Source organism: Elephas maximus, chromosome 7 (genome assembly GCF_024166365.1).
Source record: "Elephas maximus indicus isolate mEleMax1 chromosome 7, mEleMax1 primary haplotype, whole genome shotgun sequence".
Taxonomy (NCBI): domain Eukaryota; kingdom Metazoa; phylum Chordata; class Mammalia; order Proboscidea; family Elephantidae; genus Elephas; species Elephas maximus.
The window spans coordinates 126,587,092-126,607,008 of NC_064825.1; the positions used below are offsets into that span (position 1 = coordinate 126,587,092).

The 19,917-nt window shown below is 48.4% G+C and overlaps 1 protein-coding gene across 1 annotated transcript; it reads left to right on the forward strand.

Moving 5' to 3' along the window:
* The first annotated feature begins 6,141 nt into the window (after nt 1–6,141).
* On the forward strand, nt 6,142–17,227 carry LGALS12 (galectin 12). Its single transcript, XM_049892306.1, has 9 exons — nt 6,142–6,448; nt 8,220–8,308; nt 8,447–8,660; nt 9,620–9,739; nt 10,278–10,316; nt 11,291–11,317; nt 11,951–12,039; nt 16,160–16,310; nt 16,791–17,227. The coding sequence occupies exons 1-9, from the start codon at nt 6,380–6,382 to the stop codon at nt 16,935–16,937; spliced, it is 945 nt and encodes a 314-aa protein (XP_049748263.1). The 5' UTR covers nt 6,142–6,379; the 3' UTR covers nt 16,938–17,227.
* Nucleotides 17,228–19,917: the final 2,690 nt, after the last annotated feature.

Below are 19,917 nucleotides of genomic sequence, written 5' to 3' on the forward strand. Positions count from 1 at the left end.
AGACGAGCGACACCTGGAGAGGGGGGCTGAGGCCAGATTAGGAGGGCATTGGGAAACACACTCAGGAGTTAAAACCTGGAGGGGTTCATAGTTTTTTGGGGTTTTTTTAAGTATAGTAACAATTTTTATTGTTGTTAGGTGCGGCCCTATTGGTTCGGACGCATATCTACCTATGTACAACAGAAGGAAACACTGCCCAGTGCTGCGCGATCCTCACGATCCTTGCTATGTTTGAGCCCCTTGTTGCAGCCACTGTGTCAGTCCATCTCATTGGGGGTCTTCCTCTTTTTCGCTGACCTTCTGCTTTACACCGTAATTCAAAGGCATCAATTTTTCTTCAGTCTCCCTTATTCATCGTCCAGCTTTCACATGCATGTGAGGCAGTTGAAAGCACCATGGCTTGGGTCAGGCACACCCTTGTCCTCAAAGTGACATCTTCGCTTTTCAACATTTTAAAGAGGTTGTTTGCAGGATGTGCTGAATGCAAAACCTCTCCCAGTGAAACCCGTGAGAGCGAGAACTCCGTTGGACTGCCTTGCTTTTCCGGGTCTGGCAAGTTTTCCACCATTAACAGGGTGCAGTCTTTCTATCGCTCTCTGTTGGGGAAAATATGAGTTTTCTTTCTCCGACAGGTTTCTGCGTTACACAGATTCCGATTTTTGCAAATTTTACTGTATTATGTAATATCTGCAAAAGAACACATGGAGTATATGTAGTTATGAAACAATAACAAAATTATTGTTGTTGTTAGTTGTAGTGGGGTCGATTTGACTCATGGTGACCAGTAGGTATGACAGACCAAAGGTTGCCTAGTTGGGTGTCCTACCATCTTCATGATCATTTGTGTGTTTGAGTCCAGTAGTCCACTACCTATTAATCCATGACTTTGTTTAAGAACTTAACATACCCAACACAGATTGCTTCTCCCTGTGTGTTCTTCCCTTATCCTATCTCCCTGCCTTCCCACCCAAGGTAACCTCTATCCTGGGTTTTTGTGGCTCTCATACCCTTTCATTTCTAAAATAGTTTTTGTAATCACTTATTTGTATCCCCAATACACTGCTTTGTCTTGTTTGTTTTCAGCCCTATAAAAATGGTATCATGGTGTACGTTGTCTTCTACAACATGCTTCTTTCAAAATTGCTTCTAGGATACATCCATGTTTATGCATGGGCCTGTAATTCATTTTCACTGCTGTAAAATATTCCATTATGCAAATATATGGGAAACCCTGGTGGTGTAGTGGTTAAGTGCTACTACATCTGCTAGCCAAAAGGTCAGCAGTTCGAATCCACCAGGCGCTCCTTGGAAACTCTATGGGGCAGTTCTACTCTGTCCTATGGGGTCACTATGAGTCAGAATCGAATCAATGGCAGTGGGTTTGGTTTTGGTTTGTGAATATATGCAATTTAGTAATCCAGTAATATAGCCATTGTTGTTGAGCTTTTTTTTTTTTTTTTTTTTGTATTTTGTTTTTTAGTTGGTTGGGTTTCCCCCTCCCTGCCACTTTGAAGTTGGAAACAATTGAAAAGAAAACTCTGGTGCATGCATGCAAGACATTCTATGGGTTTAATACCTAGGAGGTGTCATGAATTGGATTATGTCCCCCAAAATGTGTGTCAGCTTGGCCAGTCCATGATTCCCAGGATTGTGTGATTGTCCAACATTTTGTCATCTGATGTGATTTCCCTATGTGTGGTAAATCCTACCTCTATGATGTTAATGAAGTGGGATTAGTGGCAATTATGTTAATGAGGTAGGACTCAATTTACAGATTAGGTTGTGCCTTAAATCAATATCTTTTGAGAAACAAGCAGAGAGACATGGGGACCTCATACAACCAAGAAAATAGACCCAGGTGCGCGTGTCCTTTGGACTCGAGGTCCCTGCACTGAGAAGCTCCTAGAGTAGGAGAAGATTGATGACAAGGACCTTCCCCTAGACCCAACAGAGAGAGAAAGCCTTCCCCTGGAGCTGTCACCCTTAATTCGGACTTCTGGCCTCCTAGACTGGGAGAGAATAAATTTCTCTTTGTTAAAGCCATCTACTTGTATTTCTGTTATAGCAGCACTAGATAACTAAGACAGAGGGTATGCGAATGTTCAAGTTTACAATAGAACACTAAGGTGGTTTCTCCGTTGGTGGTACCAGATTCACTTTGCCAGCCACATGTAAGAGTCCTTGTTAATTTACATCTTCACCAACACTTAGTACTGCCACTTTTTCATCTTGCCAAGTCGGTAGATATAAAATGGTATTTACTGTAGTTTTAATTTACATTTCCCTGATCACTAATTAGGTTGAGATCTTTACATATATTTATTAGCCATTTAAATTTCCCATTTGGAAAAGAGCTTGTTCAAGTCTTTTGCCCATTTTTCTCTCGAGTTATCTGGCAGTTTGTCTTTTCACTTTCTTTATGGTGTCTTTCTTTTTTTCTTTTGATGAAGAGAAGTATTAACTTTCATGAAGTAGAATTTATCAGTCTTTTCTTTCATGGTTAGTTCTCTGTGTCAATTCATGAAGTCCTTCCTTGCCCTAAAGTCACAAAAATATTCTCCTATATTTTCTTGTAAAAATTTTTAAAATCTTGTTTTTTTATTACTTCTACCTGGAATTGATTTGTGTGTGTCTATGGGGGTGGGGTCCAATTTTTTTCACCTATATGAACAATCAGTTGTCTTAGCACCACTTACGGATATTCTCTCCTTTCCTCAGTGACGGGCCAGGCCATCTCTGTCACAATTCAGGTTTTCATGAATGAGCAGGAATATCGTTGGCTCTATTTTATTCCATTTTCCTTGTTTTATGATATTTCTGTCAAAACAGTTCTATTTCTATGGGGGGAAGATAAGTAAAAAGCAGCTGGCTTTGTTCTCTTGGTTGTCTTCTCTAAGTGTATGTGTTCTCCCTCCCACTAGACTGTAAGCTTCTTGAGGGCAGGACTAATTGTTGCTCCCTTTAACCACCACAGCACCCAGTAATGAAAACAGGTTGCAGCTACCAAAACTCACTTGTAGGAGAGAATAGCACCAAAATAAATCAAAACTGTTTTCTCAAGAGTTTATTAACATGCTCTCGGGCAACAACACCTTCATTCCTTCAACAAGTATTGATTGAACCTCCCCTGTGTCCAGGTTCTGTGCAGAATGACCCCTGCACTCACACCCACCTCCACCAAAGTGGTCTTGAGTGGAATACACCAACTTGTCACCCCTCCAGATCATACCCACCAGCTCCCTGATCTTTGTAAATAGCACCAGAATCTTCCCAGTTGTCAGGTTCAAGATGCTGGAGTCACTTTTTCTTGTTCCATTTCTTTGGTCTCCCTTATCCAGTTATCAGGTTCTGTCAATTCTTCTGCTAGTATTTCTCCTAATTATCCTAATGAAGGAGATCCAACACTTTCTGTTCCAAGATGATATGAAACTGCTCCAGGAGGAGGAGGATTCAGGAGGATGTGTCCAGTGACCAAGAAGGGAATCAGATGGAAAAGAGGGAGATATGGAGACCAAAGCAGGTGAATCTAGGCATTAGTCCCTCCCTAGCCCCAAACAGTTACACCCATTTAGGAGCAGGGACTGTGAAAGAAGCTCCTGGATTAAAGAACAGGGTGAGGAGGGCACCCTCAGAGCCCCTGGTCATGGGTCATGTTTCCAGGCTTGAATTGGCAATTGATGCCTATAGATAAAGTTCCCCACTGTAATTCACGGCCAGTTAGAAGACGGGGCACTTAGTTTCACAATTCCACACCTGCTGGGGAGAGACAGGGGAGACAGAGGCCAGACAGGAGCCATAAACCATCACTCGTTACATTCGTTCATTCTATAAATATTTTTTGAGCACTTACTCTGTATCAAGCACTTTGCTCAGTACTGAGAGTGTAAGAATAACACTGCCCTCATGGAGCTTATAATTGGGGAGTAGGGGGAGTGGAGGAGGCCCTAGGTGGGGCAAACAGTTAGGTGGCCTGCTGCTGACCAAAATGTTGGTGCTCTGAATCCACCCAGAAACACCTCAGAAGAAAGGCCTGGCAATCTACTTGCAGATCACAGCCACTGAAAACCCTATAGATCACAGTTCTACTCTGATACATATGGGGTCGCCATGAGTCAGAATCAAATCAATGGTAACTGGTTTGTATTTTTTGGTTAGGGGGAATGGGGAGACAAACATTAAACAATTCTTCAAATATAGAATGACAAGTTGTGGAATGTGCACTGAGGGAAAAGCACAGGGCTAGGGAATTGTGGCAAGGGTGGAGGAATCTGCCCCCTGCTTGTATCAGCCCAGGCCTCTGGGGCCCCTGGGGTCATCAGCCCTTCCTGGACCTCTCTCCCAAGTTCCCCGTCACTCTGGCTCAGAATAAAGGACTTGCCCTCCCCCACTGCCCAACAGACACACAGATTCCAAGACCCTCTCTTATTCTTGAGCAAGGACCAGCTCTTGGGGAGTTCTGAGATGCAATGTCGCCCCCCTTCCTTCTGCTGCTGCCTGCCCTACCGCAGGCCCTCACCAGCCCCTCCTCCACCCCAACTTTTGCAATAGCCACGGGGGTTCAGAAAGAGAAAGTTCATAGCTGGTCCCCCCTCCTCACTGCACAGATTTAGGCACTGAGCCTGGGGTGGGGATTGGCTGGGGGAGAGACACCATTTGCCTCCTAACCACATTTGCCATAAGATCATTACTGCCTGGACTGGGACCGGGGCGGGTATCCTATTCCCAGTTCAGGGCTCTGTGTCCTTGCCCACCTGGTCTCTCCACCTTTGGTTCCTCCCTGGCCCCTCCGCTGTGTGAATAAATTACTCTTCCTGAACACTGCTCTGATCATATTTCCCTGCACAGCACCTCCAGTGGTCCAGCACCACCCATCCAGCAAGGACTGAACACCCCGCCACCCCACCCCCAGGCTCCTACCAAAGCCCTTTCAGTTAGGACTAAGTCAGTGCTTCTCAAATGTTAGCGTGCATCAGAATCACCTGCAGAACTTGTTAAAATGCAGACTCCTGGGCCCCAACCCTGGAGATTCAGCTTCAGGAGATCCAGGGTGGGGCCTAAGAACATGCATTTCTAACTAACTTCCAGGTGACCCCAGAGCACATCTTGAGTAGGAGTGGTGAAGGCACTTTCCCCAGGACCCTCTGTGCACTCTCCCCTCCCCACTCCACAGGCTTGAGCCTTTGCCTGGGCTGGTCCTGCCGGGATAAATCTTGCTGCCAAGTCTGACACGTGTTCAGATTCTGGGACCTCCCAACTCAGGGTAAAATCAAAAGGTTGTGCTGCTGTTTAAAGGGAAAGCCTCATTGGAATTTGAACCAGAGCTGGAAGGACACTAAGTCCAAAGCATCGCAGGGAGCTTAATAAAAACGCAGGTCTCTGGGTCCGACCCCCACAGGCAGATCTCCTGTGAGACATGTTCCTGGGGTCACCCCTCAAAATACAGATGATGAAACTGAGGCTCAGAGCGGGGACATAACTTGTCCAAGGGCACACAGCAAGTTAGAGCAAAGGCCAGGCTGAAACCCAGGACTCCTTCAGTATAGCTGCCTGCTCCCCTTTTCTGAACCTACTGGAGCTCTCTTCTCTCCCTGACCTGTTCTCACCTCCCCTCCATACCACTTTCCTTTGACCCAGCTGGGCCCTGGCTTTTCCAGCTGGTGCTGAAATGAAGCCTCAGGAGACTGTAAAACTTGGAAAACGGAGAAGAGTGGGGAAAGGGGCAGGGAATGAGGAAAAGATATGAAAACTTTTGCAGGCTGCCTGGGGAGGGAAGAAAAGCATGGGAAGCCATCCAAGGTTGTCCAGGAAGCTGGGGGCGGGGCTTCTGCCAGGCACACGTGTACCCCCAGGCCTCCCCCTGACCCGGTGAAGGCCCAGAAACCACAAATCCTTGTTACCTCAAAGTATCCAGCCCTGACCTCCTGCTGCAGCAGCCATATGCTTCAGTACCAGAGGGGCAGATGAGCCAATTACTAGTTAGTTGGTGGGTGGGTGGGGGGTGCTTAGTTAGCTACTTAGTGCAAGCTTCCCACTCCTGGACAGAGTATCTGTTGACAGCTCTAGCCCAGCCTGAACGCCAACTCTGCTGTGCAGAGGGCTGGGGCTGGCATGGGCCGGGAGCTGGCCTGCTGCCCTCCCATACCTCCCCCCTCCCAGGCCTGCCCTCCCAGGCCTGCCCTCCCAGGCCTGCCCTCCCAGACCTGCCCTCCCAGGCCTGCTCCAGTCGCCCTAGAATCCTGCTGGGCACAGGTGAGACTAACAGCTGGGAGAGTTGCCCTGACACTTTAGATCCTGGCTAGGGAAGGTAAGTCTGCCCAGCTGGGGCAGGGCTCCTGGAATCCGTATCAGCAGCCCAAGCTGGAGTTGCCCGCCCTGCCCCATGTCACCTGAAGAAAAGCTGGACCCGCTTCCTGACAACTTCATCCTACAGCCTCCAGTCTTCTACCCGGTGAGCAGTGCTCTGACCTGGAACCTCCTGGGACTCCGGGCTTTTGTCCTCCAGCTGGGCACACACTCCCAGTTGGTGGGGCAGAGAGGACCTCAGTCTTAGGGCCCACTTCTCCTTGCACCTGCTCATGGGCTCTGGAAGTCCCTCCTAAGCTTAGCAAAGTGGCTGACCAGCTAATTCCCACTGGGGTGTGAATGATTGCTGGGCTCCTGGGAGTCATTGCATTTTGAAAGCAGTTGAATCCAATGAGGCAGTGCTGTGCCCCTAAAGCGATGGGTGGCTTCCTGGGGAATGGCGGGGGGGTGGGGACATAGGGAAGTATTATTGGGGAGTGAAGGGGACACTGATTACCTAGGAGGGTCAATCTCATCTCCAGCTTTGAAGGGAGAGCCAGGTCAGAACGTCCAACTCAGGGACGGGGAGGGGTTTCCTCTGCTCTTGCTCAGCTCTGGGGCAGATTTACAGAAGATTGAACTCCCAGAAGGACCCCTCCCCTGTCCCACGGGGCTGTGACTGGACTGAGAGACACTAATTGTCACTTTGCCTTTACTTGGGCCTCTTCTCCCAAGAGAGCTACATCAGCTCGGTTAATTACAGGCCAGGCCTGGAGCCTGGTAAGTGGGAGCAGCTGAACTGCTGAAGCCAGCTAAGCTGTTGGCATTGTGACAGCAGGGTCCAGGCCTCCCATACCAGCACTGGTGCTCAACTAATGGGGTGAAGTAGCCGCACAGGTTACAATGGCTCCTTGCTTTAGGCTGAGAGCTTCCACTAGGAGGATGGTGCTGGTGGGTCTCTACCTGCTCTTCTGAAGTCGTTTGGCCTTCTGAAGGCTGCTGGGAGTTGGAGAAGGACACAGAGGGCCAATCTTGTGACAATGTCTCACATGCACCTGCTGTACTGTTCACACGGGTCTCACAAACATCTGATCGGAGCCCCCCCCCCCCGTGCCACGCTGGGCGCTGAGCCTACAGAAGGGCAAGGAAGGCTTTGAGGGGCTGTGGTCTTCCAGGGTGAACAGGCGGCCACACATCTCCCTCTAAGCCAGTGGGCCAAGAACCAAGCCAGCCAGGAGGGGTCCAATGTTCTGGGAGTGCAGTGAGGGAGGGCGGAATTCAGGCACCAGGATGGATGATGCTTGGAGAAGGCGGCAGAGAAGATGGCAGGAGCCTGGGGGTGAAGGGAGGGCAAAGGAAAAGCACTGGAATAGGAAGGAGTTGTGAAGGCATGCAGCCTGTTTTAGGAATGTCAGCAACTCCTACACGGGGAAAGGTGAGCCCAGGAAAGTAGTCAGGGGCCATTGTTAGGTATCACTCCAGGCGTCCCTATCAGGGTCAACTCCCAGCTCCCAACTTATCTATCCTCTGTCTCCTAGTTCCCAGGCTCTGGCCATTAAACAGTCTTCAGGAAGCCATGGTAGCAGGCTTCTGGGAGCCCGAGTGGCACCCAGTGGATGGGGAGTAGCACTGGGGACACAGCAGCCTACCAAGCCCTAGAAGCCAGGGGTGAGGGCTGGGCTGGTGCTCCAAAGGACAGTGGAGTTGAACTTGGTTTCCCCAGTGCGAGGTGCCTTTGAGGAGTGATGTTTCAGACAAGGGGAGTAGGTAAGAGAGAACATTTCAGAGAAAAAGAACTTTTCCCCATGAGTACACTTTCTATTCTGGGGAAAAGTTGAGTTTTCTTGTTCTTCTTTGCTTCCCCCGCCCCACCTGGCATAGAGGTCCCTGGGCCCTTTCTCCAACCCTGCATGGATGGTGTTTCTCCCCTCATTCAGGTGATACCTTATGTCACAACAATTTTTGGTGGTCTGCACACTGGCAAGATGGTCATGCTACAGGGAGTAGTCCCTCAAAATGCACTCAGGTAAGGCGTGTGCCTCGCGGAGATGGAATTCGACTCTAAAGACTCCAAGCTGGGGCTTCTCTCTGCCTTTAGGATCACTCTGGTGGTTGGGAGAATCTCTAACTGAAGCTGCCATCTGAGAACTTGATATTCCACCAGGTTCCAGGTGGACTTCCAGTGTGGCTGCAGTGTGCAGCCCCAGCCAGATATCGCCATCCATTTCAACCCTCGCTTCCATACCACCAAGCCCCATGTCATCTGTAACACCCTGCATGGTGGGCGCTGGCAAGCAGAGGCCCGGTGGCCTGGCCTGGCCCTGCAGAGAGGGGCCAGCTTCCTCATCTTCTTTCTCTTTGGGAATGAGGCAGTGAAGGTGAGTAGAAGGGATGACATTGGGTTGATCTAGAAAGTATGTTCTTCCACCCCACCCTTGCCTCAGCCAAATTCCCCACATCACTGTATTGAGTGGCATTGGTGAGAGGAGCTGCTGAGAAGAGCTCTAAGGAGCTGCCAAGCCCAGTTCCAGGCTGCTCTAGACCCACCTTGCTTGGGACACATGGTGGCAAGAAAGCTGTACTGTGTTTGGTCCTGGAGAGGACATCACAGCCATAATCTTAGCAGGCACTTAGAAATACCAGTTGTCTTCAGGTTGATTCCAACTCATGCTGACTCCATGTGTACCCACTATATACCAGGCACTGGTCTAAGTCCTTTAAATATATCAGCTCATTTAATCCTCACAATAGCCCCATGAGGTGAATACTATCATTATCTTCATTTTATGGCTGTGGATGGCACCGGACAGAGAGAGAAGACTTGACCTCAAGGTTTTGATTTCTGATGTGAACTTCTGCTGGAAAGAAAGATGGCAGGACTTCCAAACTTCTCCAGTGGGGAAGGCAGCTGGCAGGAGACAGCCAGCAGGGGGAAGATCATGGGGCAGATGGATGGGGGGAGGTGTTGTGGTATATGAGGTAATCACACAGCCTCCTTAGCCTGTTTCCTCACCTGGAGCTGAGGGTGCTGCTGCTGCTGCTCACAGGTCTGCTAAGAAGGTGAAATGAGGGACTACAGGGAGACATGCTTTGTCAGTGAGGGAGAGGGGCCTGGGTTCCAAGGCCAGCTCTGCCATCTGCCTACTCTACGACCTGGGAAGGTTACTTAAGCTCCCAAGCCTTGGGTACCTCATCTGTAAAGTGTACCTACCTCATGGAGTTTTTGTGAAGTTAAATGAGAATAGTCCAAGTAGAAGTGCTTACTGGTGCCTGGCAGGTTACTATGAACTCAGTGAGCACTAGCTGCCATTGAGCCAGCCTCTGACTCTCCCTCCAGGTGAGCGTGAATGGACACCACTTTCTCCACTACCCCTATCGGCTCCCGCTGTCCCGGGTGGACACCCTGGGCATATTTGGTGACATCTTGGTGAAGGCCGTCGGATTCCTGAACATCAACGTAAGTTCCTCGGGTGCCAAGGCCTGGGTGGCAGCAGTTTTCAATGTCATCTGGCACTTAGACAGGCCCGGGGCCCCCTCGCCTGCCCCAGACCAAGAGGCAGATAAGGGAGAGGGAATCCACAGGGGTGTCAGATGTAAGGGCAGGGAAGAGAAGGTGACGACAGAAAGGGGCCCTAAGTCTGCATGGGTGTGGGGTCCAGTTAACACTGAAGAGCAGTGGCCAGGAAATGAATGACCAGAGCAGTGGGGCCCAAACAGATTGCAGCCGGCTAGATCATTCCCACCTGAGGAGTTTGTTAAAAATGCAGGTTTCTAGGACCCGCTACCAGAGATTCAGATTCAATAAAGCTGAGGTGGGGCTTTCCCAGTTTGGAAAGCACTGCCAGGCAATGTGGCAAGAATGAGAAGCTATAAAGGCCAAAGCCTGGCCTCTGCCCACCTCCCAGGCCTAGGCAGGGAGGACAGGGGGCAAATAAACACTGCTTGGGCCCTTGTGGTGGTCTGAATCCTGATTGTCATTCTTTTTCTTTGCACAGCCATTTATGGAGGGTGGAAGAGAATATCCGGTCGGACACGTGAGTCTCTTGGGAGCAAAGTTGGGCCTCGTGGTCCTGGCCATACTAGCTGGCCAGTTTGTTCTCCCTCCTCCCCCAGCACAACCTACCCCTCACTGGGCTGCCACTTAAATTGTACAAGGCTCCGGTTGCCATGGATATGGCTGCTTCAGCTTTAGTCCCTAGAGTGCCTAGGTTTGCCTTTCCTGAGCTGTCTTCCAAGGAGCCCTGGTGGCGCAGTGGTTAAAGCACTCAGCTGCTGACCAAAAGATTGGCAGTTCAAGCCCACCAGCCACTCCACTGGAGAAAAATGTGGCAGTCTGCTTCCATAAAGATTACAGCCTTGGAAACCCAATGCGGCAGTTCTACTCTGTCCTGTAGCATCGCTATGAGTTGGAATCAACTCGATGGCAGTGGGTTTTAATGGATCTTTCAGCTGGGAAAATGGATGGGGCTGGGCTGGGTGCCTGAAGCATGCAGGGCCCTGGTATTCCTGTCAGGCAGTCCCTCTCATGAGCTGGTTGCATAGTGGTTAAGAGCTACGGCTGCTAACCAAAAGGTCAGCAGTTCGAATCTACCAGCCATTCCTTGGAAATCCTATGGGGAAGTTCTACTCTGTCCTATAGGGTCACTATGTGTCAGAATCGACCCGATGGCAATGGGTTTGGTTTGGTCAGCCCCTCTCAGTTGGAGCTTTCAGTTCTTAGAGCAACCCTGTGAGGAACCTAGGGTTGGCACCTCAGGACAGAAGGAGAGACAGGGCCCATGTACTTGCCCAAGGCCACACAGAGTACAACAGAACCTCCTATCCCATCTTCCCCATTATTTCACAGCTGGTGATCCTCTAAGTTCAAGAGGACCTCCATGGAAGCACCAGTGAGTCACCTGCTACCGTGGAAGGCAAACCCCAGTACCCCGAATTTCTAATAATAATACTAGTTGGTACCTTTTCATTCAGCAGACACATGTCCTCCATGTCTCTTCTCTCCTTGCAGCCCTTCCTGCTGAAAAACCCCAGGCTGGTGAGTGACCCTCCCTCCTCTTCTCTCCTGGAGGTGTAGTCCTGTACCTGCTCACAAGCCCCACCTGGTGGAAAATGCCCTTGGCATCAGGGTTTCCCCTTCAGAGAAAACTGCAGGCTGTGGGGTGGGCCAGGCAGCTTCAGACTGATGTTCCAGTTGCACTTTTACCTTTGCGTCATTCTTTCTGCCAACAGTTTTATGACACTTCTTCGTGCCAGGCCCCAGGCCAGGCTCTATGATAGAGGGACTAGCCTGTCCCAGCCCTCCAGGAGCTCACAGGCCAGTGAGGGAGACAGACCACTGAACAGGCCATTATGGTTCAGGATGCAGGGATGGGAGGCCTACTGTGTGCTCAAGGCACTGAGGGGCACCAAGCTCAGCCTGGAGCAGGCCAAGGAGGGCTGTGGGCAGGAGCAGGGTACGGGAAGCCTGGCCTGCACTGGGTGTTGAATAAATAAGTAGAACTGAGTCCTCTGGCTGCAGGCCCAGAAACAGAAGCTTACCTGCTCCACTGTTCCGCTGGCCCCTGAGGGCAGCCTAGGAAGTCCCTCCTGGGGGCAGGTGCCCCTCCCTGAGCACACCCCCCTCCCCATCAGTCACCTTCTCAGTCATCTCCCATGTGTGTTCCTTCAGGAGGTACCCTGTTCGCGTGCTCTCCCCCGGGGTCTCTGGCCCGGGCAAGTCATCATAGTGCGGGGGCTGGTCTTGCAAGAGTCCAAGGAGTAAGTACTCGACGACGGAGGGGAGGAAGGAGCACCTCTGTAAGTTGCCCAAGGTCTCAGAGCTCCTGAAAGTCAGGCTAGCAGTGGCACCAGGGTGGGGCTGCCCTCATGTCCCCAGCAGCCCCATCTTTAAGAGCATCTTCCTGGCCAGGACATCTGATCAGGCCCTGGCTGGGGCCCCAGAAAAGACCCTTCGCAGGACCAGCCTAAAGCCCAGAGAGGACTCCACCTGCCACGGTGACACAGAGATGGTTTAGGAAACACAGCCTGGAGGCCACAGCCGGAAGCGGTAGTACTTGGAAGCCCAGACTTTGAGGGACTCAGTTACTACGTGGACGCTGCCTGACTGCTCCTGCAGGGGGCACTCCCACCTCATCTGCCAAACCTGTGGGCTCAAATCCAGTTCTAAAGGGAAAGGCATTTATTTATCTATCTATCTATTTTTAGAGATGAATTCATTTTATTATTTTTCTGGGCCAGATTGCCTGAGTTTAACTTCTGCTTCATTCACAACCTTAGGGCAATTACTTTTCCTCCTTGTGCCTCAGTTTCCTTACCTGTAAAAAGGAAGTAATGATAGTGCCAGCTTCAGAGGTGGAGTAACTGCTTAGACTAGTGCCTGGCACATACTAAGCGCTCGACAGATGTGGGTGTATTAGAATTATCTCAGAGAGTAAGGGAAGCTCCGTGGTCCCCTAGCCTTTCCGCCTTTTGTTTTTGTTTTTAAGTCCCTGACCTCACTAAACCCTTGTTTGCATGCTCTTGATCATGCCTGTGAACTCTGGGGCGGGCATGAAGCCCAGCACCGGTCAGCACGGGCTTTGGAGCCAGGCACACCTGGGAGGGATTCCTAGTTTTGCCTGTTATAAACTGGGTGATATTGGGCAAGTCGCTATACCTCCTGAGTCTCAGCTTCTCCATCTGAAAACAGGAGGGAGAGAATCCCAATCTTATAGAGAAAACAAAAAGCTGCTTAGTGGTAGAAAGAACACAACATCAGGACTGAAGAAAGACTCATTAACAACCTGCATTATGCAGATGACACAACCTTGCTTGCTTACTGCTGAAGATCAAAGACCACAGCCTTCAGTATAGATAACACGTCAACATAAAACAAAAATCCTCACAAATGGACCAATAAGTGATATCATAACAAATGGAGAAAACATTGAGGTTGCCAAGGATTTCAATTTACTTGGATCCAAAATCAACAACGCTGGAAGCAGCAGCCGAGAAATCAAATGACACATTGCCTTGGGCAAATCTGCTGCAAAAAAAAAAAAAGACCCCTTTAAAGTGTTGAAAAGCAAAGATGGTCACCTTGAAGACTAAGGTGGGCCTGACCCAACCCATGGTGTTTCCATTTGCCTCATATGCATGTGAAAGCTGCATGATGAATAAGGAAGACCAAAGAATTGATGCCTTTGAATTGTGGTGTTGGCAAAGAATATTGAATATACCACGGACAGCGAAAAGAACAAACAAATCTGCCTTGGAAAAAGTGCAACTAGAATATTCCTTAGAAGCAAAGATGGCAAGACTTTGTGTCACATACTTTGGACACGTTATCAAGAAGGACCAGTCCCTGAAGAAGGGCATCATGCTTGGTAAAGTAGAGGGTCAGCAAAAAAGAGGAAGACCCTCAGTGAGATGGACTGACACAGTGGCTGCAACAATGGGCTCAAGTATAGCAATGATTGTGAGGATGATGTAGGACCAGGCAGTGTTTCATTCTGTTACACATAGAGTTACTGTGAGCTGGAACCAACAGGACGGCACCTAACAACAACACACACCAAGGTATGGCTGCAGCCTCAAGGAGCTTATGTTCAGCAGAGCTTCACCTGGCATTTAGAGGGAGTCCACTGCCCAGCCTTGGGCTATGCTGGATAGGTATGAGGTGGGGGGACACTGAGGCCTCCAAGAATTCTCAGGCCAGTGGGAAAACAAAACCTTAACTAGGGAGCTGAGAAAAGGAGCTCGGAGGAGAGAAAGGCATAGAAGAGAGCTGATGTGGAGGTGGATAAGGGGGCTCGGGGCTGGGCCTGACTAGCTCTCTGGCCACACTGGGCTGGAGGCTCCACGGAGTCCATTCTCCAGGGTCCCTACCCTCCAAACTTCTTCCAGCTTTGAGCCCATGCCATCTCCTTCTCAAAGCTAGAAATTTGCAGAGCTTGGGTTGGGTTTACTCCTGGAATGACTCTACCAAGAGTCCCTAAAAGCCCACCCAGAGCTTCCTGTGTTTCTTCTCACTCTCAACGACTTCCTGTTCAGGAATCTGCTGGCAGCAGCTTCAGGGGGTTGTTTTAAAGAAAGTGACCTTGGAAGCTCCCAAGACAGAAAACAGAATCTGCCTGCCCTATTTGTGAGGCATGTGCCAGGAAGTAGAAAGATCCCTGCAAATCCAGAGGCATGAATCCTAGCTTATATCCCAGATTGAGGCCCCCACTGCTATTACTGGTAACAGATCAAGTTATTTAACATCTTATCCTCATCAGTAAAATGGGCTGATAAACCTCATGGCACAGGATTTTCATGAGGACTAAGAAAAACAAATGCCAACATCTGTAGGACACCTACTGTGTGCTGGATACTTGCTAGTTTTCACACACATTATCTCCTTTGTTCCCATCAGTGGTCCTATGAGGTAGGTGTCGTATTAAGCAGTAATATTTTAATAACAATAGATTTATCGTTTAAGTGTTTACTAAGTGCCAGGCACTGTTGTAAATGTGTTACAAGTATTGACTCATTTAATTCTCACAACAGCCCCCATGAGACAAGTTGTTGTAGTCTCTGTTGTTAGGTGCTGTCGAATCGGTTCTGACTCATAGCGACCCTATGTACAACAGAACGAAACACTGCCTGGTCCTGCGCCATCCTCACAATCGTTGTTATGTTTGAGCCCATTGTTGCAGCCACTGTGTCAATCCATCTCGCTGAGGGTCTTCCTCTTTTTTTGCTGACGCTCTACTTTACCAAGCATGATGTCTTTCTCCTGGGACTGGTCCCTCCTGATAACATGTCCAAAGCATGTGAGACATAATCTTGCCGTCCTTGTTTCTAATGAGCATTCTGGCTGCACTTCTTCCAAGACAGATTTGTTCGTTCTTCTGGAAGTCCATGGTATATTCAATATCCTTTGCTAACACCACAATTCAAAGGCATCTTCAGTCTTTCTTATTCACCATTCAGCTTTCAAATATATATGAGGCAACTGAAAACACCATGGCTTGGGTCAGGGGCACCTTAGTCCTTAAAGTGACATCTTTGCTCCTTAACACTTGAAAGAGGTCTTTTGCAACAGATTTGTCCAATGCAATGTGTCATTTGATTTCTTGACTGCTGCTTTCATGGGCATTGATGGTGGATCCAAGTAAAATGAAATCTTTGACAACTTCAATCTTTTCTCTGTTTATTATGATGTTGCTTATTGGTCCATTTGTAAGGATTTTTGTTTTATGCTGAGGTGTAATCCATACTTAAGGCTGTGGTCTTTGATCTTCATCAGTAAGAGACAAGTACCATTATTATCCCACATTGCAGATGAAGAAACTGAGGCACAGAGGACAAGTGACTTGCCAAGGTCACAGGACTAGTAAGTAGCAGAGCCAGGGTTGAACCCAGGCAGCCTTGCTCCAACCACTAAGCTATTTCTAAACACTTAAAAAAAAAAAAAAAAAACCTGGCACACAGCTCTCAGTAAATGTTAACTACTACTATTACTACCCCTAGAAACCCTGAAGGTGTGGTGGTTAAGAGCTAGGGCTGCTAACCAAAAGGTTGGCAGTTTGAATCCACCAGGCACTCCCTGGAAACCCTATGGGGCAGTCCTACTCTGTCCTAAAGAATCACTATGAGTCAGAATGAATTGGACCACAATGGGTTTGGGTTTTTTTGTTTTTTGTTTTTTGAGGCTGTTACATGTACAAGGGTACAGCCCAGGGCCTGTCATCGGCCCTTAACACTTGTTTCTGGAGGCGAATCTGTTGATTCTTCCAGCCTCTCTCCCACCTCCATCCACCCTCCCTCCACCACCCTGCAGCCACCACTCAGAGGAATCAGTTGAGCAATGGCTTGAGCTAAAAGATGATCCCGTTCCCTGGCCCCCTTCCTGCAGTTTTACACTGAGCCTGAGGGACAGGTCGGCTTACGTTCCTGTGACGCTCCGGGCTTCCTTCAGGGACAGGACTCTGGCCTGGATCTCCCCCTGGGGACGCAAGAAGCTGATCTTGGCCCCCTTCCTCTTTTACCCGCAACGATTCTTCGAGGCAAGTCAGAGAAAGGGCAGTTTTTTCCCTCTGGGATGGGGACCTAGACTCTGTTCCCATAAATCTCCGGGAGATTGCAGAGAAGCCCCCTAGGCGGGATGGGCAGAGCGGAAATAATGGGACCCAGGAGCCGGAACAGGCAGGGCCAGAGAGAACTTCCGGGTCAACGTCCACGTTGATGTCAAGGATCCCACACCTAGAAGCTCAGGTTTAAATTAATCTAGGTGGGCCCGGGCAACTGTGTTATTAAAAAATGCCCCTGGTGATTCCAAATGCAGCCACTCATTTAGGACAGCAACTCCTATTACAGGTAGTGAAACAGGCTCAGAGCTGGGAAGATGATAGAAGGTCACAGAGGCCTGGTGACAAGCTGAGCTTTAATGCTGTTTTCTTCTACCACACTGCGCCCTGGGTCCAGTCTTTGTGTCCTGTGGTAGGTTCTAATTAGAAGCCTGAGCTCGCTCCCACCTCCTTTCCCAGGTGCTGCTGTTGTGCCATGAGGGAGGGCTGAAGTTGGCACTCAATGGGCAGGGACTGGGGGCCACCAGCCTGGATCAGCGGGCCCTGGAGCGGCTGCGGGAGCTTCGGATCAGTGGCAGTATCCAGCTCTATTGCGTCCAGTACTGAGGCGGGCTTCAGGAGGACCACAGCCAGAGAAGAGGGTCAGCCTATGACGGGGCCCCACAGTATGGCTCCATTCTCCACTTCTCATTGAGCTTCCTACCTGTCATCATATCAAGCCTGGTTCACTTCTGTGGCCACAAGTCTGAGTCTGCAGGGGCTTTGGGCACCACTGCAGAGAGAAAGCACAAAATGTGAAGTCCATTCCAAACTCTGCAACCTCCTTCCACGCTGAGCCTGGAATTTAGCACCATCTTCCTTCAGAGCCTAGACAAAGGCTCAAGGAGGCAATTTTTGTAGCCTAAAAAAAAAAAAAAAAAAAAAAATTTTTTTTTTTTTTTTAACAAAGACATCCAAAAGTACAATAACTTAAAGAATTTTGAAGCTTGTTTCATTCTCATCTAGCAGTTCTGGGGAGAATAGTCTGGATCAGTGGGTCCTTCCTGCTCCTCATGAACATTCAGGTCTATCCTAGTCATCATCCCACCACTCTCAGGTCATCATTGTTGTCTGTGTGGCTGAAGCTTGAATACCACTCTATCTAGGTTTCAGTCATTGGGAAGGTGGATGGAGAATGTAGACAAGGCCCACCTGATTTCAATCCCAGGAATAGAATTGTCACACACTATTCACACTCACATTTCATTGACCATACTCTCTGCAAAGGAAGCTGGGAAGTATTCTTCAGCCGCAAGACCACAGTTCTATTTACTATGAAAGAAAGGGAGCATAGATTTTGGTGGATAATTGCAGATTCTGCAACATGTAGATGCTGTTAATATCCTCATTTTATAAAAGAGGAAACAGCGTTATGGATTGAATTGTGTCCCCCAGAAATATGTGTCATCTTGGCTAGGCCATGATTCCCAGTATTGTGTGGTTGTCCACCATTTTGTGAAATGATGTGTTTATCCTACGGTTGTAAATTCTAGCATCTGATATAAATATTCAACTCAATGGCACTGGGTTTTATGATGTAAATGAGGCAGGATTAGAGGCAGTTATGGTAATGAGGCAGGACTCAATCTACAGGATTAGGTTGTATCTTGAGTCAATCTCTTTTGAGATATAAGACAGAGAATCAAGCAGAGAGGAGAGGGCCCTCATTACCACTCATCAAGAAGAGCCAGGAGCAGATTGTGTCCTTTGGACCCAGGGTCCCTGTGCTGAGAAGCTGCTAGGCCAGGGGAAGACTGATGACAAAGAAATTCCCCCAGAACCAACAGAGAGAGAAAGCTTTCCCCGGGAGCCAGCACCCTGAATTTGGACTTCCAGCCTCCTAAACCGTGAGCGAGTAAATTTCTGTTAAAGCCATCCACTTGTGGTATTTCTGTTATAGCAGCACCAGATAACTAAGACAGATGTTGTTGTTATTAGGTGTTGTCTAATTGGTTCCCACTCATAGCAACCCCATGCACAACAGAACAAAACACTGCCTGGTCCTGTGCCATCCTCACAATTGTTGCTATACTTCAGCCCATTGTTGCAGCCACTGTATCAATCCATCTCGCTGAGGGTCTCCTTTTTGTTCACTGACGCTCTATTTTACCAAGCATGATGTCCTACTCCAGGGACTGATCCCTCCTGATAACGTGTCCAAAGTATTACCATCTTTGCTTCTAAGGATCATTCTGGTTGTACTTCTTCTAAGACAGATTTGTTCATCCTTTTGGCAGTCGATGGTGTATTCAATATTCTTTGCCAACACCACATTTCAAAGTCATCAATTCTTCTTTGGTCTTCCTTATTCATTGTCCAGCTCTCACATACATATGATGCAATCAAAAACACCATGGCTTGGGCCAGTTGTTGCTTTTCAACACTTTAAAGAGGTCTTTTGCAACAGATTTGCCCAATGCAGTGTGTTGTTTGATTTCTTGGCTACTGCTTCCATAGTTGTTGATTGTGGATCCACGTAAAACGAAATCCTCAACAACCTCAATCTTTTCTCCATTTGTCATGATGTTGCTTACTGGTCCAGATGTGAGAATTTTTGTTTTCTTTATGTTGAGCTGTAATCCATAGTGAAGGCTGTGGTCTTTGAGCTTCATCAGGAAGTGCTTCAAGTCCTCTTCACTTTCAGCAAGAAATGTTGTGTTATGAAATATATGTTAAGTACTTTGAGCAGTATGTGGGACATAAGAGATGCTGTATAAGTGTTGCCCATTACCCATTGCTGTCGAGTCGATTACGACTCATAGCAACCCTGTAGGTTAGACTATAACTGCCCCATAGAGTTTCCAAGGAGCACCTACCTGGTGGATTTGAACTGCCAGCCCTTTGGTTACCAGTCATAGCTCTTAACCACTACACCACCAAGGTTTCCATATAAGTGTTAACTACTATTATACACTGAATTCCTAGTATTTTTTGAAGTAATGCACTAAGCACTGCTCTGTAGGTCAGCAAGCCTAGCTCCACCAATAAGTGCCTGGAGGCACCCCACTCCACCAGGAAGCCTCCTGCCCAAAGGCAGTCAGCTCTCTTGCTCCGTGGGTCAGCTCTAATCATTCCTCATTAACATCATAAACCACAAAAAGATGATAGGACAGAGTAGAGCTGCCCCATAGGGTTAACCAAGGAATGGCTGGTGGATTTGAACGGCTGAACTTTTGGTTAGCAACCAAGCTCTTAACCACTGTGCCATGAGGGCATAGAGGATTTACAACACATAGGATAAATACATCACATCACAAAATGGAGGACAACCACACAATACTGGAAATCATGGCCTAACCAAGTTGACCCACATTTCTTGGGACACACAATTCAATCCATAACACTATCTTTTTTTAATTATATTTTGTAATTAGTTGATGCTGATACAAAGATGCACCTGATTTATGTGTCCCCCAAAAATGTGTTGTAAATTCTAACCTCTATGCCTGTGGTTATAATGCTGTTTGGGAATGGGTTTTCTTCGTAACGTTGATGAGACAGCATTAATGTAGGGTGTGTCTTGAGTCAATCTCTTGCAAGAGTAAAA

What these genes read in the sequence shown, in the direction of transcription:
- LGALS12 (XM_049892306.1), top strand. Translation starts at nt 6,380, where the DNA reads ATGTCACCTGAAGAAAAGCTGGACCCGCTTCCTGACAACTTCATCCTA. An exon ending in TTGGGAATGAGGCAGTGAAG is followed by an intron (nt 8,661 to 9,619) that starts GTGAGTAGAAGG and finishes CTCTCCCTCCAG; the next exon opens with GTGAGCGTGAATGGACACCA. An exon ending in TCGGATTCCTGAACATCAAC is followed by an intron (nt 9,740 to 10,277) that starts GTAAGTTCCTCG and finishes TTCTTTGCACAG; the next exon opens with CCATTTATGGAGGGTGGAAG.